Genomic DNA, 20317 nt, shown 5'->3' with positions numbered 1-20317 from the left:
CAGCCCCCCAAGGTCAAACAAAACCCTGATGTGGCCCTCAATGAAATCGAGTTTGACAAGCCGATTGTGTTATTCCCAAGGGCATGCATAGACAAAGAAGAGTGTGATCTATTTTTAAAGGCTATCAGATCCCTCTCTGAGCAACATATCCTTATTCCCAGACAAAGTTGGGTAAAGTAATGCCCACACAGGCAAACCAGAACAAGGCATTGCACTAAGTGATCACATTTATTTGAATATTTTGTGTGTGTGTTCTAAAATTGGTTACAGAATAAATACCTGCATCTTATAACAGGAAGTCCATTTTTTTTTAATACAAAGTGCTTGTTAGAGGAAGTTGCATCAACAAAACACAGGAAGCCATGTGTGTACTTAGGCACACACTTCCCTCCTGGAAACTAAAACAGATTTTTAATTTTTTTTTTAAGTTTCTTTTCCCTTTTTTGTGCATTTCATTTCCTGCCATTGTGTATTTACAAATCTCTGAAAGAAGAAAAAAATGCCAATATGTACGATACGTGGCCTTTTAACACACAAAAAAAATCAGCCTTAAAAAAAAAAACATCTACAAGTGTCATTTCTTAATGAATCAATGATAGAAATTTGTCTTAAAAATGGGAAGGAAAAAAATAATTAAAAGGAAAACCAAAGAGCCCAGACTTTGAAATAAAAAGGATCATCTGTCCCTTTAAGTTTTCCCCACAGGAAAGTAGCAATGTCACATGATCCAAAGCAAATACTTGATTGAAATTCTTGTTAATTTTTTCCCCCCGTTTCCCATCCCCAACCTGATAGAAAGAAAGGAATTTTAAAGAATTAGAAATAACAGATGACAACAATGCCCCACTGTGAATCTGGCATGTGGTAGGGATAGATGGAAATGGATTTGATTTAAAATAAAAACTAGATTGAAAAAATTCAAAAATCAACAGGATTCTACCAAAACCAGATGGTTAACTGGTGACATAGTGTTTGGTGGAAGGCTGACCATAAACTCTATAGAAATCCTGGCGTCCATGTTGCTGAGATGCATCAATCCATTCTCTCACTGCCAATCCTGGAAGCGACTGAGGTACAGATGGAGCAGGTGGGAGTGGGTGGGAATATTCCTGTGATGACACTGTCCATGGAAAGTGGCCGGATCGTGGATATGGCTGATGCCCACTGTGATTGGATACTGAGGAACAGTAACAGTTGTCCACTGAGCAGACAAGAATTTTGCGCCCACCATACTGGGACAGCACAGACTGCTGAGATGATGTGCTGTTGGGATAGTGAGAAGGGTTGAACATGGAGCTGGAGTGAACTGGTTGGGGGCCACTGGGGAGTCCTACTATGTGCTGCGTGGAGCTACAAGGCACCATGGGTTGTGCAGACTGGCCTTCACCAGCCGAAGCCCCCTGGCTGACGTACTGGTTGGCAACGGGTCCCGAGGATGGCTCCAAGAAGCTGGCTTCTGGGAAAGCTGTGGAGTGCTTGCGTTTCTCGGCTCCTGAGTTACTGACGCTGCAGGGGTACATAGGGATGCTCTGCAAGAATGGCACAGGGGTACTGAAGGGACCTGAAATGAAACAGAGAAAATAGGTGACATCTCCATTAAATGTCACTCTGCTTTTTCAGCTGAGTGATTAAGGCAACAGCACAGATCCGTATGTTTGCTAGTAATATAATCAACTCTGGCAGATAATGCCAAAGACAGACGTGATCTCAAAACTAATAGAAACTAGGAAAAGAACCCCTGATTATTCCAGCTATCCCCTGTATACTTCCCATAAAAGTAATGTCTAGGGCCCTCCTCCATTTAGATGGAGATGCCTGCTGGACTTATGTTCTTATAATGAACAAATAGAAGGAGAAAATATTTTTCACTAAATGTTGTTATCTATAATCTGCGGGAAAGATGGCAGGGTTTTCCAATATGCATAATAAAGTCAAATATAATTTTGATGCAGAACATGGATTTCTGGAACCCAGAACAATGGGTTTAAAGGTTTAAGCTTTCCAATGTATTAATTTCTTCACCTATATAAAGATAAAATGGAATGGGGGTTTACAATCCTGAAAGAGCTAGGGTGCATTCTTATAGTAATTTCCCCAACAACAGGCAAATGTGAAATGCTTGTCCAATCACCCAGTCTCATCCTTGCAATACACAATTTTCGATCCTTGAGGAATTTCCTATCATTGACCCAGTAATCCATTCACAAATCAGCCAAATTTGACTCTTGTATTATCCACAACCTATTAGATAACCTCCTTGTTGCTCATTATTTCACTTCTAGCTTATTTTCTATTTACCTTTTCTCAATCAGATTAAGTGATTAATGATTATGTGGTGAAAATAAATAATCTGATCCGAGGCAGCTTCTTATTCACTAATTTAAAGTAACAAACAATTTCAACTAACATGTACCATTTGGAGACTGAATAAAAAAAGTCCTATCAAGTCAAATAGGAAATACTAGCACTATATATTTATAATACGAATACTGTGCACTTTTACCAGAAATATGTGATCTGGGACCTATACACATTAACAAGCAAACACTATTTATATTATTCCAGCAAGAAACACTTCACTAAAGACCAGGAAACTCAGTGAAAAGACACTTTTGGTACATTTTCATCTTCTGAAGATTAGGTTCCTGCCATATTCATGCATGATGCATTCTTCAAATATTATCCAGCAAATATAAAAATGGAAGCAGAAATGGAAATGAACATTTTATGAAAAACCTCAAAATGCCCCAAGTCCCTGGAAATTGCCCTTTATGAGTAACTTACATTGCACTTGGCCCAACTGTTGATTCAGTAGCCTATAATCATTTGAGCATGAATCATTTACAAGTAACAGTAAAAGGTAGCTTTGGATACATAACACCCCACCCCCGACTTTGGCCTCAATGGAAATCTTTGACAATATGGTCTTACCTAAAATTTGTAGAAATTCTATTATTATATAACTAACGGATTGGATATTAGGTAAGTAATGTCCAATCGGTAAGTAAAGAAGCTATCTCTTTTCAACATGGCTATAATTTCAGAACAATATTAAGCTAATATAAAATAACTCTCAGACACATAATGCATAGTAACATTTTTATGGAGATTCTCAGTCATCCAGGTCATGGTTGTCCCAAAGGTGCTTTTTCAAGAGGCAACTGGATTTTCTAGTTTTTCCTTCCATTTCCCACCATCCAGTCAGATCTGAAGAAGCTTTCTGGATGAGAAGCGAAATGTCTTCAAAGATAAAACAGAAAGTCCAATTGCCTCTTGAAAAAGTACCTTTGGGATAGTAACAGTTTATTAACTATTAGATTATAACAGAATATAAAATATAAAACACATAGTAGAAGTAATAGTAAAACCATATATTAAAAATAGAATAAAAGAAACTGCAAATTGTACTTCCATGTCACCCTTCCAACTGACTTCAATCAGATTCACATATGTGGTTCTCAACTCTTTGCTTTGTTCAAATAAAGGGCCATATTATTATTACACCTGCATGTAATAATAATGTGCATAAATAATCAGGAAGTCTGCAATTGTGGCAAGATATATTATTATTTAATATTAATGTGTTGAGTGGTTTAAAAAGATTTTTGGAGGTAATATCTTACACTGTCATTTTCTAATGAATTATTTCTATGAATATATATTTGAAGAGACTGTACAGCATTTCATATTACACTTGGAACATTTGCCCATTTAATATCATCTCATAGAAGTATTCTTCTGATATACAAATATTTCCATATAAGCAGAGCATAAACATTAAAATAATTATTCACAAATATTATAAATCAGGAATTGGTAACCTTTTCCATCACCATTGCATGCGCTCATGCAGTAACACAGAAATCATTGATCAATATAATTAGTTGAAATCTAACGAGAATACAATGTTCAATGTTGAAATCTTAAAACGATGATTTATCATTTTGGAAAATATAGAAATGCCATTCAGAAATGTCCTCAACATTCTAGAGCCAAGGGGCAATATATTTATAACCTCTTTTCATCTTTGCCTCATAAATTTTAACCCATTAACAGCTATTCTGAATGCAGCCAAATTACAGCTGGTAAAAATAGCAGTCTCCAAATGTTTTGGATAATAATCTACACTCCTCACCCCCTGGTACCTGACAAATAATAATAAAATCATATTGGTTGCTACAGAATTACTCAGGGGAATCAGTAGTATAGCAGTAATTGGAAGAATATCTTAAATAAAAGAGACTGTACCTCTTTAACTTCTTTCCTAGATTAAGGCCATATTCTATAGCACAGAGTAGAAATCCTATGGCCCTTCCAATGCTTTTGGATTACCAGTTTCAATCAAAATGGTAAATTGTGAGAGCTGGGAGTCTAATAACATTTGGAAGGAAACAAATTTTCCATTCCTATTCTAGAGGTTAGGTAGAAAATAGCCAAGACATCAGATTGAGTTATTTTTCTAAGACTATTAAGACCACTGTGTACAAAAATGCAGAATGCCTTTTTTTTCTAAAATATATCTTAATACATCTGGAACTAACAATATACAGTGAAAATATTGTGGGAAGAATATTATTTTGTGCCACATCCATGCCACAACTCCCTAACCCCTTTGAATTAAAATTAAATTGCCAATTAAAAAAGCAGCACACTGTAAGGAATGTAAGACAAATTAAAAGAAATAACACAAAAAATAAAATGTTATTTCCCCACCACCCTTAAAAATACATAGTTGGAAAACCATGTACAGATTTAAGATTGGGATCCAATCTGAGTTGGTCACCGGGACCAGAGGTTTAGTCTTCTGAGCTTTTGGACTCATCTTGGAGTCCACACTCAAGGAACTTCTCTCTAGCAGAATGTGTGCTTTGGGCTATTCTATGCGTATCTATGTGATACCTGGTTGTCTGTAACTTTTTAATTGTTGTTTGGGGTGTTGATGGCCAGCTATTAAGTCATTGGCTGATTTAAACTCCCTATTCTATAGAACCCAAATTCTTCTCCTGGGATTATTTCACTGAAATACAGAAGCAAATCTGTGAATATGTTGTGCAGTCTCTTGCTTATTCCTAGGGGAAGAGATATAAAACTCAATCCACAACACTCCCAAACCAAAAAAAGGCCCTGCTCACATATGTGTCACATTCCTATTACCCTGTTTCCTGTGGTTTCCAATTTTGAAAATTGGCAGCTCCCTCTCTCCGGAACATCATTCCCCCAGAGATTAGAACGGCCCCCACTCTAATTCTCTTCCGGAAGGCGCTGAAGACCTGATTCTGCCAGCAGGCCTGGGGAATCCAGAGCAAGATGGAGCCCATTAAATGGCTGTGATCGGCTGTCACTGGGGCGGGAGGTGGGGGGTGATTTTATTAATTTATTTGATTTTTTTATTAGTTTTACTGTTTTTAAATGTGGTTTTTATATTCTGTAAGCCGCCTTGAGTTACCATGGGTGAATAGGCAGCAATATAAATTTAATAAATAAAATAAAAATAATTGTTTAAAAAAAAAGGGAGCCAAAAGATACTCTGTCCCTGATTCATGCCAATGGAAATTCAGTAGTGAGTATACAAATGATAAAATCTCATGGGAAGTATCACTCACCTTCTAGGAGCTTCCGCAACTGTTTTTCCTTCTTGGCAATCTCATTCAGGAAGAGCTTGGAATTGAGGTGGCCAATCTTAGGAGGGGGCAGACTGCCTCCCGTGCAGTTCTGAGTCCTTAAAATGAGCATTACAATCTATTACAACATTTATTTATTTTTTTACAAAAGCCACTGGAAAAATATCCACAGTACCTCTTATTAGGCTATCTGATTCTTTCTTACGGCTTCATCCTTCTGCTAATTTAAGGAAAGCCTCAATTGTTCAAAATTTTCTCTCCCAGTGGATTCTGGCAAGCTTTTTTCCCTATATCCCTAAGAAGAACTTCCTTTCCTCCATATATCCTTCTTTCTTCTTGCAAAACAATTCTATAAATTTAAGATTTCCCATGTCTTTTTAAGAAAACGGTGTTCTCAACTGCCAAACACCATTTAAATTAATATTTTTTCTTACATGTTTCTGTCACTACTAACAGAGAACAGTTTATTTATGGGGATTCTTTGGTTTTTCAGATATAGGGCATAATTCAAAGCATCTTTTTTTTTTTTTTGCTCTGATTTGTAACACAAATAACACAAGTGTATAGCAGAAACTAAAGCACAAATCCCCCCAAACCATAACTTAGTTCCATCAATGCAGAACCAAAACTTGTATTTCTCATGTTTGAGAAATATAGTTGTCATTTGCTTGAACCCTCTCTCTGAGTAAACTACACAACAGAGAGTTCCATTACACTGCAACAATAACCCATGATTATAATAATGGCAGCTGAGGACAGAAATCAGCTTTGTTAATGTTATCTTTACAGCCAACTCAGATGGTTATCTGGATTTCCTGCATTTCAAACCACCCTCTATTATGCAATCCCAAATTGCCGCCAATAGATTTCTTACCTATCCATCAAGATCTTCACCGACTTTGTATTCTAGAAAAGAATAAAGAAATAAAATTAGTAGTTGTCAATCATATAGACCTCTGATGGCACATAAACTACTGTTTCCCCAATTCTGCAGATATCTAGGGTGTTCCCACTGATTATATAAATTTATTAAATTCATCTCCAACAACCTATAAATACTCTATAACCAAACTACCTGATGATCACGGTTCATAGAGTCGTATGTTTTGCATATTATCAGATTCATTCTCTGCATTTTCCAAAGTTTTTCAGTTAACAAGAATGGCTTCTGGCTGAAACTCTGTAATCTAGTGGAATCATAATCATTATGAATACTATTAAGGTAGATGGCAATTGTTTTTTTCTCATAAAAGATAATCTGGATTGCTTTTCAGCGTTGTAAAGATCATGAGAATATATGTAGAGCATTCTGAAGTACTATATTACTATATATTATCTGAAGTGCTATTTTCCTACTATTACATTATGCTTCTACCAATACTCTTTCATTTCTCTGTTGTAATTGAAATATATGGGATCAGTATGGAATCAGCTATTCAAGTTCCATTAGTGGTGTACACTATATCTTAGATTAATTGCAAAAAATACTACTAGTTTACACAAAGCTTCTTGGTTTTAGATAGATTTGCTATGGTTTCCTGAACCACAACAGTGAAAATAAGAGAGCTTTCTTAATTAATCTTACAAATTTAATTAATTTTACAAATAATCTTATCTCTGAAACAAATAGCAGAAGTTACTAAGCAAATATTTTGAGTTAGGTGAAAACTCAATAACTTTATCTATTGCTCTATAATGATTTTAGTTTTTATTATTTTAGCTGTAGTATATGGCAGATAGACTCAGGATTTTAGAGGATAAGATTACCACTATTGCTGTCACTTTCCTACACTTCCTTGGCTTCGTGCATCTACTGAACATTAATAATACTGAGAATAATGTCACATTCTAGCACATTTTTTTTTTTAATTCACTCTGCCATTCTTCTAGTAGTCTGGTTTGGGACTCTGGCTGAGGCACAATTAACTGCAATATAATGTATCAACCCACTTAATGAGATATTCTAGTAGAATGTAAATACCTTGCCAATCAATTATTGAGATTTACAATCAAGCCTCTTTTTAATAGAGGCATTAATATTCATGAGTTGAAGAAACTTCCTAAACTGAGTATTAGGCCATTTGGGGTACATGAAAAGAGTTTTAGACAAGAATGCTGAGTGGAACCTTATATTAAGTCAGGTTGGAAGTAATCTTTTTTACTATATGACCTAAGAAGGCTATAACCAATAGGAGGATTGACTAGGCATCTCCAACCCCAAGGGAAATCCACAGTCCTAAATAAGCCAGTTAAAACATTTGAATCTCGAATCCAAATACATAAGCCTAAAAGATGTTGACTGGATTCTGTCCTTGGGCCACTTGACCAAAATTATAATAGTTTTATTTTATTTCAGTTACAATTTCTTTTATGGTGGGTAATAATATTGTTATCTTTGCCTTAATCCTTCCTCAACCTGATATCCTTTGAGACATGGTGCTAAAACTCCCAGAATTTACCACAGCTGGAACTTCTAGCCCAACACATCTGATAGACATCAGATGTGCAACTGTTTTCAAAAACAGTCAACAGAATCCCTAACCTATTTTAAACTAATGTTATTTGAAATATCCATCTAAATCCATCTCTATTCTATTTCCCTTATTACTTCTATAAACCTTTTTGGGACATTCTCATCCTTTGTGGATAAAGTAGCATTTAAACATGCAGAAACAATGACAACATCAAACAGGGAAATGGAATAATAATTGAATACTCTTTTCTAGAGGAACATCTATTCTTTTATTCTCTCTCTGCACAATATCTTTGTGTGTTGCTGCAGAAGCTTCAAAATTATTAGAGAGAGAGAAGCCATAAACAATAAAACAAATAAGTCAGTAAAGCTACAGAAAATTAGTCAAATCTAAAGTAATATAGTTTTGCCGGGTAAATATGGGAGGATTCATCAGGGTAACTTGAGAAAAACAAATGCAAAGAGATGGGAGATGGCATATGCGAGCTGAAAAGGCTATAATGAAGAGAGGGGAGAAAGAAGAAATTTCTACTGCCAGGATGGGAGACAAAGATTGGAAATTAAGTTACAACTGTGAGCTTGATGCATCCAGTACTGGCTTGAACAGACTCTTTAAAAGCTCTGAATCGTTCGTTTATTCTAAGCGCTCAACCCAGACCTCTCCTTCTCCAAACACATCCCACTTTTCACCTTCATGAAGTTGATGTCTTCTGTCTTGTCATACATGACCTGAACAGAGCTTAGCAGTTTCTTGGCCTCCTGCATGCGTTCGCTCAAATGCAGCACCTGGGCAGCATTCTCATTGCAGAATTTGGCTTGGGCCTTGTCAAGGATCTCCATTGTTTTGCGCAAGTCCTCATCAAGTATCTGATGCATCTTCTCATACTGTAGGCGCACCTCATCCTTCAGCTGGCTTACCTTCTCCTATTGGTAAAGAGAAAGAAGAGTGCTCAGAGTCAATGTCCTCTCTTATTTACTTACTACATCACTCATAATGGATAGTGGTGGTAATGCTGCATTCAGAAAATTTAGTCTAGGCAATTTTCACTCTCATTTTTTACACAGGTTCATTTGCTTTGCTCTATTGGCCTATATAAATGTTAAAAGAATAAAGTTACTTCAAGATGTGAATTCAACAAAGTGGTGAGGGTGCACATCTTAGCAAATGGCACACAGCAGCTGTGAAGCATCATCTACAAGAAAATAATTTTTGCTTTTGTCCTTGATCAAGATCAGGCCAAATTAATCCTAGATCAAGATGGCAAACACTGCATTCCAGCAATGAATAGAGGTTTTTCACAGACACATTGTGATACATCAATGCACCCCCTTAGCCCCACCTCCTCTACTACACCAGGCAAATATGCTAGAAAGACAATTTCCCTATCTAACTATCAGCTGAAGTATGAGGCTGAAGTAAAATAAAATTATTTTATATCTCATATTCAGTAGATTATTCATGCTCTGAGAGAGGAGGCTGCACTGGAAGACAGGGCCCTAAGAAAAAGGGTCTAAGCCTAAGGTCTGAAAAATACCTATAGATTAATGGTTTCCAATGTTCACGCATATCATAATAAGACATACTGAAATGATATAATTAACATTAGAGAGCTGTAGTTAATGATGTCTTTGGTGGGAATTCTCTAATTATTCCATGCATGGAGGAACAATAATATACGGCTATGCCATTTATTTTGTAGGGATTCCAAAGACTAAACCTTCACTGGAAATTCCCCTATCAAGAACACTTTCTTGCTAGATGACCAGAATTCTTCTTGGCTGTAGCTTTAAAGTAAATTAGAATTACTTCAACCAGGCGCTTGTCAGATTCCAGCTTGTACAGCTGCTCCTCAATGTCTTGTTCACGCTCTTCCAGACGGTCCTGCTGCTTCACCAGCATCTTCTGCAAGAGAAGGAACAAACAGAAGAAAGGCTGTTAAGATGCTTTAAGCGAGAAGGAAAAAAATTGAAAAGGTATATAACAATTACAAGGAATGTTGGTGTTCCACTGTTCTTTCTGTAAAAAGTTACAGTGGCAAGCCTAGATTTGTATTTCAGTAGCTAATCTGAAAAGTGTTCAGTTAATTAGAAAAAGAAAAAAAATGATAAACAATTTGTTCTTCCACTCACCATCACTGCTCCTATGGTAATATACTATGAACTAGAATGGTACACATTACAAATGTGACTCTTATTTGTTTAATCAATCAACTTATAGGCCATGTCAACTGCAGTTGCAACTCTAGGTGACTTAGAGTTACAAAATACAGTAGAACCTCTGATCACTACCATAATTTGTTCCATAATTTTGATCGCAAACTGATTTGGTTGTGATCCGAACCTAATTTTGGAAATTTGACGCTTACAAAAAAAGTGGTGTGGAATTTTTGAATTTGTTTGGTCGGAACCTGATCTGGTTGTGGTCAGAAGCATTCGTGACTAGAGGTTCTATTTGTATAAATAATTAGAATTTTAAAAAGAAAAAAGAGAGAAATAATGAAGTGAAAACAATTAAGAACAGGAGGACTGCTAAGGACCACCTTGAGAAAACAACATATCATCAAAAACAGAGACCAAAAAGTTGGGTTGGAAATCACCTGACCCTCAACCTAGGCTTTTTGAAAAAGGAGGAAGGTTGGGGCCAAACACTGGGTGAATGCTGCTTCGCTTGAACTCCTGATTTTTTTTCAAATTCTTGAACGCCATGGAGAAGTTATTAAAGACTAAAAACATGTGCCTCAGAAAAGGTAAATCCATTAATTGTGTTACATAAGACCTTATTCAAATCATTTATTTTTTGTTTTGTAAGCAACAAGTATGTGCCAGGAGTGGGGAAAAAACTCTCCCTCCCTCCCTCCTTCCTTCTCACTCCCTCAAACCCCCCCCCCATGAATATTTTGCTAATCAGGAAAATATTATATTGGGACGCTTCTTGTTCTTAGATGAACTTTTACATCCTTACCTATTCAAATCTTTGCTATGAGCCACTTTACCAAACCATATCTTTGTTTCTTAAACTTTAAGAGATTAAAAACAGAATTTCCACCCAAAATAATTTTTTCACGTTGAAGTGAAGACTAGCTGTTCTATACATATTAGAGACTGTATAAATTCTACAGCTATGATAACAAGAAATTAAAAATAATAAATACTTAACTATGCAAAATCATCCTTAGGTAATTTCCTTTCTATTTATTTTATTCTTGCTATTATGATGATCTTATTTTTCACCTTCAAAGTTCTTCTAATTCTAAGGAAATTATTTCTGAAATGCTATAAACTATTGGGTAAACAAGAGAGTTTTTACTTCAGGTGTCTAAACTATAGCACATTTTAGGAAACTTCAATATAAACATAAATAATTGATAGCATTTTACATCACCTAAAATTCTTGATACTACTTTGCCCACTTATTATGCACTAACTTCAGATAAGGCCCTTTCTACTTAAAAAGCAGTTTCCCTGGGTCATTTGGTAGAAGGAAAAGAGGCAACGAAAGAAAAAGATTCCCCAGTGATTCAGAAGACATTGGACTTATAAAAACACTTTAGGCAAACAGGTCTTCAGATAACTAAGCCTCCTTGTTGAATGTCACAAAGAACGTTACTGTAATTTCAAACAAATGAGATTTCTACGATAATGAAGAGCCAGATAAACCAGTCTTGTAGAATTTCTTCCCTTTGCTTCAATAAGCAGCTTCTACATACAAATAGAATGCACTTTGATTTCAGATAATATTACCCAGATATGAAACTTATTTTTATATGAGTAAGGCAATTTCAACTGTTGTATGAACTGTCTACCTTTGACCACTCATCACCCAGGTAACTGCAGGTTACTTCTCTGCCCTACTTCCATGGAAATGAAGTTGTTTTATTTTTTCATTGTTATGAAGATGACTAGGCTGAAAGACACTGGCATGCCCAAGGCCACCCAGGCAGATTCTTGTCACAGCAGATTCAAGTCATCCTAGTTCAAGCCCAGCACTAAATCCTTACATTACACTGGGGAAGAATTCTCATCAACCTATTGTCATTACTCACTAGATAAAATGGTATCTCACCTAGCTGGCAATAAATATTAAGCTAGAAAAAGTTTAGAAACACAGACGGATACATAGCTCAAATATGCTGATGCTATACATGAAAAAATCAATGCCACACCGTAAAATTTATCCTAAGAAGTAGTAGAGAATTAACACTGTTTTAATTACACGATAGCCCTGGTTTGTATTATTTTAAATGCAAATTTTTCCTAACATATTGAATCTGTACAAGGATGTGTCTCATAAGTAACATAACTCTAGACATCTATGGAGTAATGAACTTCTCATTTGATATTTGTCTGCAACAAGCACGTGCATGTGTAGTGTAAGTATCATATTCATTCATTGTGGTCTGATTGGTATATATGTGAAATCTGGCTAGGGAAAATCTTGTGAAAGATAAGATTAGAGAAAAAGCTGAACCGGAGGGTCAGCTTTGGACTCCAAAGGTTTTGATTGTTACTGGGAGCGGGGGAGAGATTGGGGCAGTTATTGTGTTTTGTTACCCAGAGTCACCATGAGTGAGTTGGGTGGTCATATAATTTTTATAAATATTAAATATCACTAATGATTTATCTACAAAATTTGCAACCCCTTCTGCCTCCTGAGAATTGAGAACTTGGTCCCCTAGAGATGCCACCTCTTCAAGAAGAGCTAGATCCCATAAACTTCCATAGTATAGATTTATCATGTGCTCTTTTGACTATACTAAACTGTTCAAAAATTAATTATTCTAAATAAATAAATATTTATGTATTTCATTTCATTCTCTCTTTTCTGGCTATCTCCTCCAACTAATGAAATTCAACTGACACCATTCAAGCTGGGTTCTGCAGTAGGATATCATTATCTGCACTACTAGGGAGTTTTAAGCAGTAATAGATTATTTAGTTATCTTATTTGTATGCTGCCCTTTCTCAAATGCTGGTGATAAAACTTAAATGAAAAAAATTGCATTTAAATATAATACAAACCAGGGCTATCGTGTAATTAAAATAGTCGGCATGTTACTTAATTCTAACTATTTCAATTTATATAAACTGCAGAGAATCAGCATCAATATCTATATAATTTATAAATAATAGACTGCATTTAAATGTAACAGAATACTAGAAGATTCATTCTTTTCTGGGGATAAGAAATATAGGATAAATCTCCTAAAATAAAACTCCATAGTCAGCCTTTCTGAACAGCTGTCGAGGCTAAGTGGAGATGATGTAACTTATATTCTAACACCTCTGATGAACAACACGTTTGGAAAAGCTATTTTAAATATTTAACTTTAAAATAATCTGTTTCTTCAAAACGTTATGCAAAAGAGGTGTTAGTCTTACCTGATACGCTTCTTCTCGTTGAGTGGGAACAGCATCCAGGAATGGCTTGTCTGTCAGCCAATTAGACTGAGTCTGTCAAAGCTGCAAGGACACGCCTTCTGCTAACGGTCCCAGCTTTTGGCAAAGATGAAGGGACAGACTCGACGTGGATATCTCTGATGTTTGCTATGTTGGACCGATGACCAGCCGGTCACTAGGGTGGGGCTGGATGCTGTTCCCACTCAATGAGAAGAAGCGTATCAGGTAAGACCAACGCCTCTTTTCCATTGTAGTAGGAACAGCACCCAGGAATGGGACATTCCAAAGCAGTCTTGTCCTTACGGGTGGGTCGCCGCCTGGCCTGAGGTCCCCTCATCTACATGCACCCTCTGGAGGACCCGCCTCCCAAAAGTCTCTTCCGCCGAGGCATAGCTGTCTAGTTTATAGTGATTGATGAAAAGGGACAGGGAGGACCAGATAGCCACTCGGCAGACTTCTTCCAGAGAGGCCTGCATTGCCCACCCTGCACTTGTGGCCACACTCCTTGTGGAGAGTGCCGTTATACTCTTGGGCAGTGGAATGGCCTGTATCTCGTATGATTTGGCGATACACACCCTAATCTAGCAGTCCAAGGTCGATGGAGTGACTTTGGCTCCTAAAGAAGCTGGCTGGAATGACACAAAAAGCAACTCCATGTTTCTGAAAAAGGAAGTTCTTTTGATATAAATCTGGAGCGCCCTCCTTGCGTCTAGCGTGTGCCATTTCCATTCCAGTGCATGCACTGGGTTGGGGCAGAAATTAGGTAAGGTAAGTTCCTGGGCCCTGTAGAACCATGAGTTTACTTTCAGAACAAAAGAAAGGTCCAAACGTAAAACCACGCTGTCGGTGTGGAACACACAGAGGTCCTGTCGGACGGAAAGCGCTCCCAACTCCGATATCCGCCTGACTGATGTTATGCCATCAGGAATGCCACGTTGCAGGTCAGGAAACGCAATGTGGCCCCTCTCAGTGGTTCAAATGGGGCCTTGGTCAGCGCCTGCAGTACCTTAGTGAGGTCCCATGTAGGATATCGGTGAACCACTGGAGGCCGTAGGTTCGTTGCGCTCCTGATGAACTTGCGGACAGTTGGGTGTTGAGCAAGGGAGTCCAGCCCCCTGCAAGAAAGGACCGATGACAGGGCTGCTACCTGGCAACGGATTTGTTGGGCGAAAGACCCTTGTCCAGCCCTGCCTGAAGAAATTCCAGTAACTGGGGCACGGATACCTATGTCGGGTCCAAGTGTGACCTGGAGCACCAGGAGCAAAATGCCTTCTAGGTGGCATCATAAATTCTGTTCATGGAAGGCCTCCTGGAGGCTTGTATGATGTCTATCACCTTGGAGGAATAATTGTCATGGCTCAGAGACCTCCGCTCAAATGCCAGGCAGTCAACTGGAGCCACTGTGGGTCCGGGTGGACCAATGCCCCTGGCTGAGGGGGACTCTATCCGGTGGTATCCTCCAAGGACTGGCCACCGAGAGGGTAACTAAATCGGCAAATCATGATCGCCATGGCCAGTGCGGAGCCAGAAGCAAGACCTTCTGCTCGTTCCACCAAAATCTTTCTTACTACCTTCGGGATGAGGGGAAGAAGGGGAAAGGCATTCAGGAACACAGGTCAAGGGCTGCCCCCCAACCAAAGAGGCTGGCATCTGTTATAAGTGCTAGTCTTTCAGGTTCTTTGAAGCGACTACCCCTATTAATTGACAGGGAGGCCCACGAACGCAGGGAGCATATCACTTCTGGTGGTACCCTGACTCTGAAATGGGAATTGCTCCTGCCTGCCCTCTGGTAAGGGAGAAGAAACCACTGGAGCGACCTGGCGTGAAGGCGTGCCTAGGGCATGATAGAAATGCAGGAGACCATCTTGCCCAGGAGCTGCGAGAGGGTGGCCAGGGGTACTGTACAGTCCTTGCTGACTCTACCTGCCAATTCCTTAATATTTGCCTGACGCTCCTGGGAGAGATGTATCTTGCACGCTAAGGTATCTATTTCCCCTTCTAAATGCAGCAACCTGTTAGTTGGTGTGAAATGGCTCTTGGTGGAGTTTATCAAAAACCCGTGATCCTGAAGCACCTGTATGGTGCGTTTGAGATCCTCACACGCCCAGGGGAAAGAGGATATCAGGATGATCAGGATATCATCCAGATAGCACTGGACACGCACAGGAAGAGCCTGGAGGTGTGCCACTAAGGCAGCCAACACTTTCATAAACGCTCTGGGTGCTGTTGATAGGCCGAATGGCAATGCCTTATAGTAATAAAACCTAAAGTACTGCCTATGTCCCGGTAAAATGGGGACATGAAGATAAGCTTCTGTAAGATCAGTAGAAGTGAGGAAGTCGCCCTCCCTAATGCCGTCCAAAATGGACTGAAGAAACTGCATCTTGAACCGCTTATAAATGATAAGGTGGTTCAATCGTTTTAGGTCTAGAATTGCTCTGTGCCCTGCCCCCCGAGGGCTTGGGAATTACAAAGAGGATGGAATAAAATCCCAAGCTCTGCTGGTCCTATGGAACTGGCTGAATCGCATGGATATCCAGCAAATGCTGAATACCGGTTTCCATGAGGGCTTGCTTTGCCTTGAGCCCTGAAACAGGGCAGCGAATGAAATATCTCGGGGGTGTAGAGAGGAACTCTAATGAGAGGCCCGACCAGACCATCTCCAAGACCCATACATCAGTGGTTTTACCCTCCCAAAACCTGGCAAAATAGGCCAGGCATCCACCAATGGGAGGATTGGTGGTGCGGCTACTTCTGGTGTTTGAAAGATGGCTTTCTCCTCCTCGAAAGGGCTGTTTAGAAGGAAACTTCTGCCCTATCCTGGGATTGTTCCTGTCTTTGAAAGAATGGGCGTCATGGGCGCAGTGGCCCAAACCTGGTGTCTGACCCCCGAAATGCTTGCCATCGGAAATAAGAAGATGGGGGGGTGGGGAGACTCTGCCCGCCGGGATAGAGATGGGAGGATCTTATGTTTATCCTGTGCCTCCACCAGGATCGGATCAAGTGAATGGCCAAAAAGCTGCTCTCCTGAGAATGGGGCGGAGGCCAGTCTCCACTTGGGTTTGGTATCCGCCTGCCATTGACGGAGCCACAGGAGTTGCCTGAAAGTAACATTTGAGGTGATTGCCTTTGACGCAAACCTTGCGGCGTTCAGCGTCGCATCTGCAGAGAATCCCAGAGCCGCCTGCAATTTGTTCAAGTCCTGATGGGCTCTGGTGTCTCCCATTGGGATCCGATCCTGTAGCTGCTTTAGCCAGAGGAGAGAAGGTCTATTAAAGAACGAAGCTGCCATGGAGGCCTTGAGGGCCAGGCAGCCGCCTAGTGTGTTTTCCTCAAAGATTGTTCCGCCCTCCTGTCCTCAGGGTGAAGAGCCTCCTCTAGGGCCTCTGGTATTATGGCCTGCGCAGTTAGTGTGGCCACTGGTACATCCACTGTAGGTACCATAAGCGCCTTTGAGAGCTCAGGGCCGATGTTGTATAATCTTTTGTCCAGTGAACCTGGGCTAGGCCCAGCCATTGGCGCGGTCCACTGTTGTATAACATATAAAAATAGGCAGGGAGATGGCACTTCCGCCTCATTGGTGGGCTCAGAAAACAAGGAGCCTGCAGAGTCAGAGGGTCCTGGTACAGGATCCAAAGATGGTGGAGTGGATGCCATGTTGGTAGACTTTTTTTGCTTTAAAAAGCAAAGACTTAAACAAGGCTGATTTGAACAGTCCTGCAAGCCCTCATCCTCTGACAAGTTCAGGTCCCTGCCTGTCTCTTCTTCAGACACCGATGAACAGTGTGAAGGGCCTGGGGAGTAGGGACTATGGTGCCCAAAACTCCCCTAAGGTATGAGTCACTAGGAGGAAGGAATGAGGGATAGTCATTGAGGATAGAATGAGGATAGAGTGAAGGGAAGCAGCTTTGTGGCTCTGCTGTAAACCAACTGCTATTCCCTGCTGAATAGCCTCAGAAATTAGGACTCCCATGCTGGCAGGCATCTGATCTGGTCGCAGCCCTATGGCTGTTAGAGTAAAGGTGGCCCTATGCCTATTGTCTTTTGCCTGATAGGCTGTTGCCAGGCAGAACTTGTGTGAGGAACTAAGCTCAGCAAAGGCTCTCTATTGCTAGGCAGATTAGGCAAAGGCTGCTCACTAGCGACATCTGGCAACCATTGCAAGGCTGAGCGGCTGTCAAAATCCTCCAGCAGCGCAAACGGCTGCAAGGCAAAAAGGCGGGAACTTACTGCCTGATCCAGGACTGTCTGAGGTGATTCCCTCAGATGGTCAGTTCTCTTCATGGCTTTTTTGATCTCCTGATCAATAGCCTTCTGCCGCCGCTCCTCATCTAACTCTGAGGCCTTAGAAGCCTTTTTGGAGGCTCTGCAGTGCTGGGATAGAATTGCCACAGCTCTCTTGCCTGCGGGCCTCTGTCCAGAGAGCCCCGCCAAATCACCACCCTGAGGGAGTAACAGATCCAGAATTGCGCTACTAAGGGCGGTCTCCACGCTAATGGCAGCCGCAGCAGTGTCCTGAGCCATTTCCCGGCTAAGCAGACTCATCTGAATCGGCCCAGCTGCTATCGAGCTTGGCTAAAGCCTGGCACTCAGTCAGAGTTTGCCTGGGATCCGGGCAGGAACTCAGATGCCTTTCGAGTCCGGAGGCTAAGGCTGGGCTATTGGACAGCCGTCCGGCATTAACACTTACAGTCCAACAATCTGGAACACTCTTAGTAAGTGGTGCTCCCTTGGCTGCTAGCAGGGAACCGCTACAATCTGGAAAGAGAGGAGTGCCAACCGTCGATGTCCAGCACAACCCAAGGGTCAGCAGCATTGAGCTATGCTGCTGCTCGTTGCCCTGCCAGGAATGTTTTTCTGTCTGGCTCGCCACTACGCGGCCTTCAGCGGGGTCGGGCTAAAGCCCTTCGTGCTAGAAAAGCCCGGCTCCACCAGCCTTGGCTAGGAGCCAGTTGACAGTTCAATTGAAGATGGTAATTCAAGATGTTAATTGTAATGAGAAAGTGATCCAAGAATAGGTTAGCTAAATAAAACCACATCTGTCTTTGACCAAGACTGAGTCAAAAGCTGGGACAGTTAGCAGAGGGCGTGTCCTTGCAGCTTAGACAGACTCAGTCTAATTGGCTGACAGACGAGGACAACCCATTCCTGGATGCCCTTCCCACTACAATGGAGAATAGTTTTGTTTCCTACTCAAGCTATGTTAGTAATTTTTAACAGAATCTTCAGGAACTGGAGATAAAGGAGACAGCAAAATATTTTAATACAACACAAAGTATTCACATTTCTGACCTTTGTGGAAGAAAATCTCAGGTGACAGCATATTTTTCATTATCAAAACTTTTTAAAAATATACATTTACCATTTCAATAAAAGTGGGGGAAATGGAAAACAAGGTAACCTAATTTACCAGTCCCCAAATAGTGCGTGTGTTGAGAGAGAGGGAGGGAGGGAGGAAGGGAGGGAGGAAGGGGGAGGGAGAGGGAGAGAGAATGAGAACGAGAACAAGAACAAGAACAAGAGAGAGAACGAGCATGTGTATTCCTCCCCCTTCTTATCCATTCATTCTCTGGAGGGGAAATCTACCTAACTTTTTTACTACACCACCAATGATGCAATAAGGGATTCGAAAGTTCAAGAAGGAAAGTGGAGTGGTAAGAATAGGCAGAGGAGCAATAGGAAAGCCAGTTCTGAAGGGATTATTGCTATCATAAATAGCCGATTGAGGTTTATAATCAAGTACTTGATTCTTGTCTCAAGTAGAGAGAAGAGTAAATCAATATAAGTGGAAAGAAGGCCACTATCTTTTCTATCCATTAAGCAAAAATATTGGAACTCTTGCCTTGTTTTCATGATGTTTCCTGCAGGTCTCAGGAACCTTGAGCCCTGTTATCTACAGAAGTTGGGATAAAACAATAGAGGGCTGCAACACAACAAATAAAACTGCTTGCAAAACCATGCATCTTAAGGAGAAAATAATTCATTTTTGCCTATTTAGCTACCTCTCCCTAACCTATCCTTTAAAAGATTTCCCAAAAGTGATATCACAGGTTTCATTGAAGAATCCTTAGTCTTTTAAAAGAGAGCTGCATTCTCTCTAGACAAAGTACAACTAGAGCTGTTTGTAAAAGCTCAGCGACTTTGCTAGTTTATTAAGAAAAACTAAACTAAGCTCTGTGAAAGGCTCAGGCATGACTTGGATAATATCAGTGTATCCAAACAGACGGGGATGGATCTTTCAGCATCCATTTAGAAATGTGAGCTGGATAGGGTGCAAATGCTATCAGTTTCTGGCCTAATTCTATTCACTTTCCTGTCAGCACAAGTCAAAAGCTGAGACTTTTTGCATTCCTCTCAGCTCATCCTCATTAAGGAATGGGGACATCCCACATTTGGCAGACTTCTCAGTTCTTTCCCTGAATTGAAACACTGATATGTTGAAGTAGGACCAACAACATTCACAGAATTCATGATCAAAGCTATTAAATAGAAAATGAAAGATTTAAAATAGGGTAACAAATTTGGGAGGCACCAATGTAAAGCATATGCATATCTATCAGTTTTCAACATCTGTACCATTAACTGCTGAATATCAGAGATTATTTTCTCCCAACCTGGTTCCTTTTCTGGATGGAACTATAACTCCTTCCATAGTTATACACTGTAGCTCTATAATTCCCAGTGTTTATAGCTCCATAATTCCCAGTAAGCACATAACCATCCATGGCGGCTGATGAGGATAAGAGTTGTAGTCTAAACACCTTTAAACTAGGTGGGAGAAAGCTATAATAGACCCGGGAGCGGGGGGTGGGGAAGGCTCTTGATA

The 20317-nt window shown here is 40.1% G+C and overlaps 1 protein-coding gene across 4 annotated transcripts in view; it reads right to left on the bottom strand.

The window, feature by feature from the left end:
• Positions 1-209: 209 nt before the first annotated feature.
• TRIM8 (tripartite motif containing 8) overlaps positions 210-20317 on the bottom strand; it is a 60122-nt gene continuing 40014 nt past the window's right edge. For all 4 annotated transcript variants that reach the window (XM_070945796.1, XM_070945794.1, XM_070945795.1 and 1 more), the window contains 5 exons: positions 9902-9997; positions 8785-9018; positions 6496-6527; positions 5604-5719; positions 210-1561 (listed from right to left, as the gene is read on the bottom strand). In XM_070945796.1, coding sequence (XP_070801897.1) covers positions 954-1561; positions 5604-5719; positions 6496-6527; positions 8785-9018; positions 9902-9997 — 1086 coding nt within the window. In that variant the 3' untranslated portion in view covers positions 210-953. The remainder of the gene's footprint in view (positions 1562-5603; positions 5720-6495; positions 6528-8784; positions 9019-9901; positions 9998-20317) is intronic.

The sequence above is a fragment of the Pituophis catenifer genome, unplaced genomic scaffold, assembly GCF_029215685.1.
Source record: "Pituophis catenifer annectens isolate HBS135680 unplaced genomic scaffold, rPitCat1.0.hap2 SCAF_6, whole genome shotgun sequence".
Lineage (NCBI taxonomy): Eukaryota > Metazoa > Chordata > Lepidosauria > Squamata > Colubridae > Pituophis > Pituophis catenifer.
This window is presented reverse-complemented; position numbering and strand designations above follow the sequence as displayed.